The following is an 8,599-nucleotide window of genomic DNA, read 5'->3' as shown; positions in this document are numbered from 1 at the left end:
CTTATTCTTCCTGGGCAGAAACGAACCACTTTCAAGCTGTCTGCTCTGCGTCCGTCAGCTGTCCGGCCCCACGGCGGTCTGGTGCGACGAGCAAGGCAGCTACACTCTTCATCATCTCTCCTGACTCGCGTTTGACAGAAAGAACCAGTATCTCAGCAGCACAAGGAAAGCCAATTAAAAAATCCAAGTGACTGTTTCGCCCTTGCATGCAGGTATTTAGTTCCCCTTAATGTCACTGTGAGCCATGCACATGAATCAAAGAGAAATACTCCCCTGGCTCGCTTCGTAATGTCACAGCACTGAAATTCGGTCACAGAGTTTACTCTCACAGACTTAGCTCTCTGATTGCTCAAGATTTTTTTTTTTTTTTTTTTGAGTACATCAGTTAGGAAGGAATTTGTAAAAGGATTCTGAAGAGAATTCATCAAAATATTCCAACTGTTTTGTAGACCGCAACACTAACATTCACAATAGCCTAAAAAAAAAAAAATCTGAATTAACTTTTTATGTGCAAAGAAAAAGTTTAAGGAATTTATTGATCACAGCTGACAGGCATATGCAAGGAAGGAATCATCTGGCAACAGATGGGCCTATAATAATATCAATATCCTCACCACCTGGTTTTTAATCCATGCTTTTCATCAGTAGATCAGAAAGGACTTTAGGAATGAGGTCAAACATCCAGTGGGAAAAGGCAGAATAAGATGTAACTGTTAGAAGCTGAAGTAAAACAAATATAAGCAAGAAATAAGGCACACTCCATTTGTTCTTTTATCAGTCACAACTGATTGACAAAACCAGGAATTTGCCTGCAAATGTGCCATTCTCCATCACTTGTTGTCGCAAAGGGAGGATCTCAAATATCTTACAGTTAAAAAAAAAAAGACAATCTTAAAATAAGCAGTAGGTGACATTCTTTGCCTGTTGAAAACAGGAGGTGAAGAAAGCAAGTTGAACACAGAAATATGTTTCCCCTGAAAACCTACAAATCTACTGCATTTCCCGCTGGCTCCAGCCTACCCACCTACCCAGTTGTCAAGAAAATTCAATAGTACATCCTTTCTGGATGCCTGGAGAGAATTGCTCTCAAAATAGTTGTTATCACTTTGAGCTCATCGTCCAGCATCAGATTTGGTAGGCATTAAACACACAGAAACCTTACCATCTCTCAAACGTGTATGAAATGAGCCAGATTGTTTGCCCACGTCACAACAAGCTGCTGAAGCCACAAACCCACAAACCCACAGTGCTTAATGTTACCTGATGCCTTCATTAGGCATCAGATTTGATAAGCCAAAGACTGAATGTTCAGGTAGACTAACCTGATCTCCAACAACCTGAAGCACCTCTCTGCTGGCATTCAAGCACACGGGCAGGTCAAACAGGGAGATTCTGCATTGCCCCCAAGCAAAGTCAATGCAACCTGCATGCAATAGCACTTCCAAGATGTCAAGCCTGATGACCAGATGTTTTTAGAAACCTGAAATTTAGGGAAGGGCTACAAAATGACTAACCATCTCTTTAAACAAATCAATGCATCCCAGACACAGTTCTGCCATAGGTTGGTGACCAGATGGGACCAACTGAACACACTGAACATCTCAAACCCAGTTACTTGAATGTTTAAAAGGTTCTTGAATTCTTTAACACATCTGTCTCCCAAAACCCACATCTTTTCAACTTTGCTAAAAAAGAAACCTTCCTGAGTTTCACTGTTCTGCAGCTGCTCTTTGGAAAAAAAGCTGTAGGTACAACATCCACTTGGTTGCTTGCTGCTTGCCTCAAGCTTGTCTGGTCTGAAAACTTCAGAGCAGAGACCACGTGAATGCCTGTGTGGTACGCATAACAGGGTCCTCACCCTGAGTGAGCATTTGAAATCTATTGTAAAATTAATAATATATCTAGAAAGAGGGTGTAGAATGGCCTGTACATTAGCAGATGACAGAACCCATGCTACTCGAAAGGTAGCAGCCTTATATATGGAGCCCTGCCCAGTCCAACGTATCCAAACGTTTCAAAGCCCTGCATGACTTCGATATGCACTTTCAAGCTTGTGGTTGAGTAATTTTGCAAGCGAACTTCAGTCCTACCGAAGGAATCACAGGCCTACACAAACAAACCAAAGTCCAAAAAGAGATAATAGCCTGAGCAAAGGGCAGAATGTGGTTGCAGAGAAAAAAGAAAGAAGTAGGATAAATAAGAGCCACACTTGGAGATCTGAAGGATCGTGTTCAGCACTGCTGCCGCAGAGGAAAATGAGCATGAGTTACCTGTTTTCCGTGTTCATGAAGGAGCTGCCCAGCTGTGTTCTCTTTGCTGGGATCTTTCTGCCTGTAATTTTACTACTGCTGCTAATTTCTCTCTTCAGGATCAAACTTTTAGAAGGTGAGTCAGGGCTCGGGGGGAATGAGTGGGTAGGCAGAAAAACCTTCTTGTACAACAGGCTACCGTTAAGCTTGTACCATTAACTAAACTGAAGAGAACTATGATCATAAACAATTTTCTGACACTGTGCTGCATTTTAGACCATTTTCCTTTTGAAAAATGTTATAAGAATTTGTTTCAAGCTTGGATTGAACTCTCACTTAAAAACCCATAGTTTTACACACCATACTATAGAAGATTTTACTATTCTACACTAGGGAAGAGGCAACCAAGATGGAGAAAAAGAATAGAGTAGCTAAAGTACAGGTCATTTTCCTCTTTTTTTTTTTTCACCATGCAAGTCTTCAGTGAGACAGGTAACAGCAGTTACACCCTATAACTGGTTAGTTACTGAGTACATGTCTGTGTTCTTTCAAAGGTATGCCTTTGCTTATACTTTGTACCTAAAAGCACGTTTGCTATCTTACCTTTTCTATTTTGAAATCAGCTTATACTCACTTCAAAAATCTGTCTACAGCGTAAAACCAAAACAAGAAACCGCCCCCTCAGGTAAATGCACGGCCAGTGCAACACACCTCGGTATTGCAAACTGAGGCTGCTCATGGAGCCCGACCTGTCCTGCACGGCAAAGTCACTGGGCTACAACCACAGCAGGCAGGGAGTGTCTTTTAGAAGGGAAACTCCTGTGTGTCAGACCATCCAGTTTTAACAGGATGATCTCCATGCCTTCCAGGTTTGGGTCCTAGCCGCAGGCTGAACCTGAGGTGCAGCAGCAGACTCACACGAGCACTGCTCTCATTTCAGCCATCCAGCTGCCGAGGCCAGCCCTGGCTCATGTTCAGATCGGAGTCCCCATCCTTTCTGTCCTTCAGTCCTTCCCAAAAAAGCTCCTGCAGACACCGGGCTAAGCTTTTCCTCAAATTAGCTGCCTTTGGAACCTTTTCTCCACAGGGAGTGAGTGTCTGGGGAGCTAAGATGATATCCCAGCTTTCCTCTGTAAACTTCAGAGGCTTCCTGGTACAGCTTGGTGAGAACACCCCGCCTGGGACCACAGTCCACAACACACATAGTACAGGTTTCAGCTGTAGCAGCTCACCCGTGATCTTGGATAGCAGAGTCTTGGATAGTGCAGGCAGGACAATCCCAGCCACAGGGCTCTGCAGATAAGCGGAGACATTCACCCAGAGCCGGCCCAAGGTGCATCAGCTCAGCAGGAGAAGGCTGGATTTACCCACCAGTTTAAGGTCAGGGAGGAACCCTTACCTAGACGCCAGACCAAGCGCTGTAATCAGTACATTCATCAAGCTTGTTCTATCCTGCAGTCTTCTGAAATCCTGAAAACTGAGCAATTTAACACAATTCTAAAAGTAAGAAAGCTCACACACCCCCAGAAATGTAGAAAGAATTCACTTCCTACTTTGTACAACATCTCCAGGCGTTTAGACCCAAGGCTTTAAGGGAGAGGAGGGGTGTTAGTTTGCATACGAGTGCACACCACAAGTTGCCTTCAGGCTGCTAAAACTCAACCATTTCCTGTTCAAGACACACTTTTCAGATGCTGAATTAATCAAATAGGGAAGCCTGTTCCGCAGCCTAACCCAGCTCTGCCTTCGGTTATAAATTCTCCCTAGAGCAAGGTGCTGACAGTTTTTCACACACTAGTAAACAACAACCCAAAAATGATGTGGTGCCAAAACATCATACAATTCAGTATGTATGAGAGAACAGGAAGGCTAAGTACTGAGAGCTCTTTCTTGAAAAAGGTTTAAATGGAAGCTAATAAAGTTATTGCATTAGACTTTGGATAAAAGCAGGGATTCTCCCTTTCAGCAAATAATCATCTCTGTGTCCATCTGTGATATCTAGACACCAGCCATTACAAAATAATACTGAGAACTACTGACTCATTCTTACCTGGTGATGCTCTTGCTTTTCTGTTCCAGCTAGGATCAAGTAAAAAGGGAAAAGCAGGTGGGCTACAGATCCCATCAGTTCAGGTATTTTGTCGAGGTCCAGACAATACTTTCCATAAGCCAAAAGAGCCCACCTGAAAAACCCCACAGATGTTCTCATTCACACTGCATGAGCAACTGCTGAACCAAACTGGCCTGCTCTGTCCCACAGCACCCAAATCTTCCCCAGCTGCACTTTCTGCAGGTCTGTAAATAATACACAGAGCCACATGTTAAATCCTGCTTCTGTTAAAGCTCAGAATTTTTAGCTTTGGATTGTAGGGAGTTTAAGTAAGTAACGATTTCCTAAATTTGCTGAGATTAGCATTCAAGGATTTAAGAGGGAGTGGTGAATGAAGCAGTTGGCAGACTAATTTGCCAAAGGAATATTGCTTCCATACCTATCTGTTTCATAACTGAGAAGGATGCTTGAAGGGATTCACCTGGCTGTTCAATGCCTCAGGGGAAGAGATTCTCAGTTTGCAGGTCACAGGTGTTCTGGCTGGGATTCTCAAGAGGATGTGAGATGAATTCCTGTCTACTTAATACTTTGGGCATGGCAGTCCCAATTCTGCCTCCAAGCCCTTCTTTTGCTCGATCTGAGACTGCCAGAGTCCAACCTATTGCTTAGGCCTCCAGCCAACTCACACAAATCATTCCCAGCAGCTCTCCCTGTACAGGCAAGTGGAGACAGCTTTGGCTTAAGAGCATCAGGTGAGCAAAACAACTAACCACAGATGAGCCAGACAACAGACTCATTTAGATAGCAGCACTCCCTCTCTGACAAAACCTTATAAATTCTGTAGGCTTTTGGTGCTTATTTCCTTACATCTCTTTTAAAAAAAAAAAAAAAATCAAATTTGCATTACTAAAAGCGAGGCTGCCTTGTTTCGTTGTCAAATAAGCATTTCATTTTTCTCTGTGCAGCAAGAGAAAGGCTTCATTTAAATACATTAAAATCTACCTGAGTATCACCCCTTCAAAGTTCCTTAAAAATAAAATTAAAACCAACAAAAAAAAATAGCATACTTTTCCCCTGAACAATTAGCAAAGACAAGGGAAGCTGTTATCCCATGACAGTGTTCTGTGCTGACTGGGCTCTTCTTTTTTCTTCCTTTTCCTTTTCTTTCTGCTCCCTCCCCCCTTCTCCTTTCCAAATATTCTCCAAGCCTCTGGTGACACTGTCCTATTCTGAAAATGCCAATTTATGGGGGCAGAGATCTTTTTTCTGTTTGGTTTGTAGCAAGAGCAGCATCGGGAGGATCAGGCCAATTTGAGGCTCTCATGGCACTGCCCCAGTAAAGCAGAACACGAATCGCCAGTACAAGCTAACTGCTCTCTTTGCTGCTGTTTAAGGATTTTGTTCTGATGGAAAGCTGGTGGAAGCAAATGAGAATGTAGTGTTTCTATTGATGTCAATAGAATTTTGGTCAGTGCTTCGCTGGGCACAGTCCCTGTCTTACACTCAGAAGACTTTCTTCTAGGAGCATGGGCAAACTGATTACTAACACGATACTTAGGCACCTTCAATGTAATAGGATGAGCTCCTACTAATATACACCAGCTCCTTTTCTTTACAAAAATTCACCACGGGAAATCAGTGCATCCTTATGGAATTTTGTGTTATTTGGTTTATTTTTCAGTTAATGAGGAACTGGCCAGGGCACAAGACCCCAGTGAGGTCTGCCTGAATTGCCGTGGCCAGTGGCAGAAACCCAGGCGATCTGGACAAAAAGAGAAAAAATGCAAGAACTGAAGGACATTTAAGGGATTCTCACGTCTCCAGAAGCAAGCTTAAACCCAGTACTCAGCTTTGTAGGTTTAAAAATCACCAGCTGGAGATAAATACCACGAAGGAGAACAAAACGGAGAGAAGAAATTAGTGCTGTGCTGTTCCAAACAGGTCCTGTAACAGTTTTGTGTCCTCATACGAGGCCACGTAAGCCCTGCTTTATGCAACTCAGCAAACACCAGTGACCCTTGCAACGTACTGTATCGGTTCCCCTACATGACACAGGATATTTGGGGAGGGAAAGCACCTTCCTGGCTAGCCCTTCCCTAGCCTACTGAGAAGACAGCTATGTAACAAGCTCCTGAGAGAGCTGAGCTGGCATACAGAAGGAAGGCAGTCTTACTAAATTGAAGATGCATAAATAGAAAGCGCCGACATCTAGGAAGCTGAGATGGTGATGAAGGGGAATTGACTTTATTTTTTTTAGCTTGTACACTTTGTGAAAGATTGTATGTTTTGTAAAGTATGTTTTCCATAGAATTTGGAAGCAAAATATAACAGTGCCGGGAAACAAAAGGACTTCTCTCTGCTGAGAGATCATGTCAAATTTTTAAACCATGAAAATACTCAATCAGTATTCTGTAAAACAGTTATTATCGTAGTTTTTCAAATAAAAACCCTTAAGTATGAAATCCTTTTTTTGCATTGTCATTTGTCACACATTAAAAAAACCCTTTTTTTTCCCCTATGACAATTTTTAATGCATCTCAGATTGTCTGTGGCAGATGGCCCACAAAAACACAGCTCAAACTGTTTGAAAGTACTATTGCATTTTGGCTTCTCTGTTTCTAATGCTCCAGTTTAAACCCAAACTGACGAAGAATGAGAATTGACTGTCATTACTGTCCCTGCTATTCACCGTCTCTAACTGCTAGCAAGTGCCACCTGCTATTACCTTTCATTACAGCTGTTTGACATTACCCACCCTGCAAGAGCAGAGTGGATAATGCCTTGTCTGAGATTATGTGTGGTTCTGCACAATTTCAGTTCTCATAGACTTTTAAGAACTCCTTTGATTCATTTCATGAAAACACTAATGAGGCCACGACCACAGGTTTAAGAAACACTGTGATTTATTGAAGTCTATGAGAAGAAAACAGAAGTCAAACATCAAGTACCTTTACTATATGTACCAGTTCTCTATTACAATTTAATACTGTCCTATTTTTTAAAATATATAATTCATCACATCAGTTTTCATCTATATAGACATATAAAGTGGGATCGAGTGCACCCTCAGCAAGTTTGCAGATGACACCAAGGTGAGCGGTGTTGTGGACACGCTGGAGGGAAAGGATGCCATTCAGAGGGACCTTGACAAGCTTGAGAAGTCGGCCCCTGTGAACCTCATGAAGTTCAGCAAGGCCAGGTGCACGGTATCAATACAGGCTGAGGGATGAAAGGATTGAGAGGAGCTCTGAGGAGAAGGACTTCGGGGTACTGGTGGATGAAAAGCTGGACATGAACTGACAATGTGTACTTGCAGGCCATAAAGCCAACCAAATCCTGGGCTGCATCCAAAGAAGCATGGCCAGCAGGTCGAGGGAAATGATTCTGCTCCTCTACTCAGCTCTCGTGAGACCCCACCTGGAATACTGTGTTCAGCTCTGGAGTCCCCAGCACAAGAAGGACATGGAGCTGCTGGAGTGAGTCCAGAGGAGGGCCACAAAGATGATCTGAGGGCTGGAACACCTCTCCTATGAACACAGGCTGAGAGAGTTGGGGCTGTTCAGCCTGGAGAAGAGATGAGAAGGCTCCAGGGAGATCTTATTGCAGCCTTTCAGTACTTAAAGAGAGCTTATAAGAAAGATTGGGACAGACTTTTTAGTAGGGCCCGTTGCAATAGGACAAGGGGTAATGCTTTTAAACTAAAAGAGGGGAGATTTAGATTAGATATAAGGAAGAAATTTTTCACTCTGAGGGTGGTGAGTCACTGGAGCAGGTAGTAGATGCCTCATCCCTGGAAGTGTTCAAGTCCAGATTGAATGGGTCTCTAAGCAACTTCATCTAGTTGAAGGTGTCCCTGCATATTGCTGGGACTTGGACTAGATGACCTTTAAAGGTCCCTTCCAACACAAACCATTCTACAATTCTACGACTCCATGATTCAACACAAGTAACAGGATACATTGCACTGAACAGGTGAAGACCCAATTATTTGTTACATGGAAAGAGCTACCTGCACATTTGTACCGTAAAGAGATGCCTCACCTGTGATGATGTCAACATGCTTTCCCAATCAAAAGATTTTGATTGAAGATATTTTCTTCTGATTTTACTCTTTGCACAAACTTGTTCTTCCCAGTAAGAGCAAAGCATTCAGTCTTTTGGTTCTTAAACCTCACACCACAAATTTCATTTGACTAGCAACAAACATGATGTGTTTCAGAGAGCAAAAGGAAAGACGTACTTCAAAGGCAGCTCTCAAATAGAAAACCACAATAGCTCCCTATCACCCAGCTGTTGAGTG

General features: G+C 42.9%; 1 protein-coding gene across 1 annotated transcript; it reads left to right on the top strand.

Moving 5' to 3' along the window:
• The first annotated feature begins 2,255 nt into the window (after positions 1–2,255).
• On the top strand, positions 2,256–6,093 carry SMLR1 (small leucine rich protein 1). The gene is made up of 2 exons (XM_086629658.1): positions 2,256–2,385; positions 5,981–6,093. Exons 1-2 carry the CDS (start codon positions 2,256–2,258, stop codon positions 6,091–6,093), a joined length of 243 nt encoding a protein of 80 aa, XP_086485784.1.
• Positions 6,094–8,599: the final 2,506 nt, after the last annotated feature.

The sequence above is a fragment of the Tauraco erythrolophus genome, chromosome 2 (genome assembly GCF_009769465.1).
Source record: "Tauraco erythrolophus isolate bTauEry1 chromosome 2, bTauEry1.pri, whole genome shotgun sequence".
Lineage (NCBI taxonomy): Eukaryota > Metazoa > Chordata > Aves > Musophagiformes > Musophagidae > Tauraco > Tauraco erythrolophus.
Note: the sequence above shows the minus strand (reverse complement) of the source record. Positions and strands in the feature narration are given on the sequence as shown.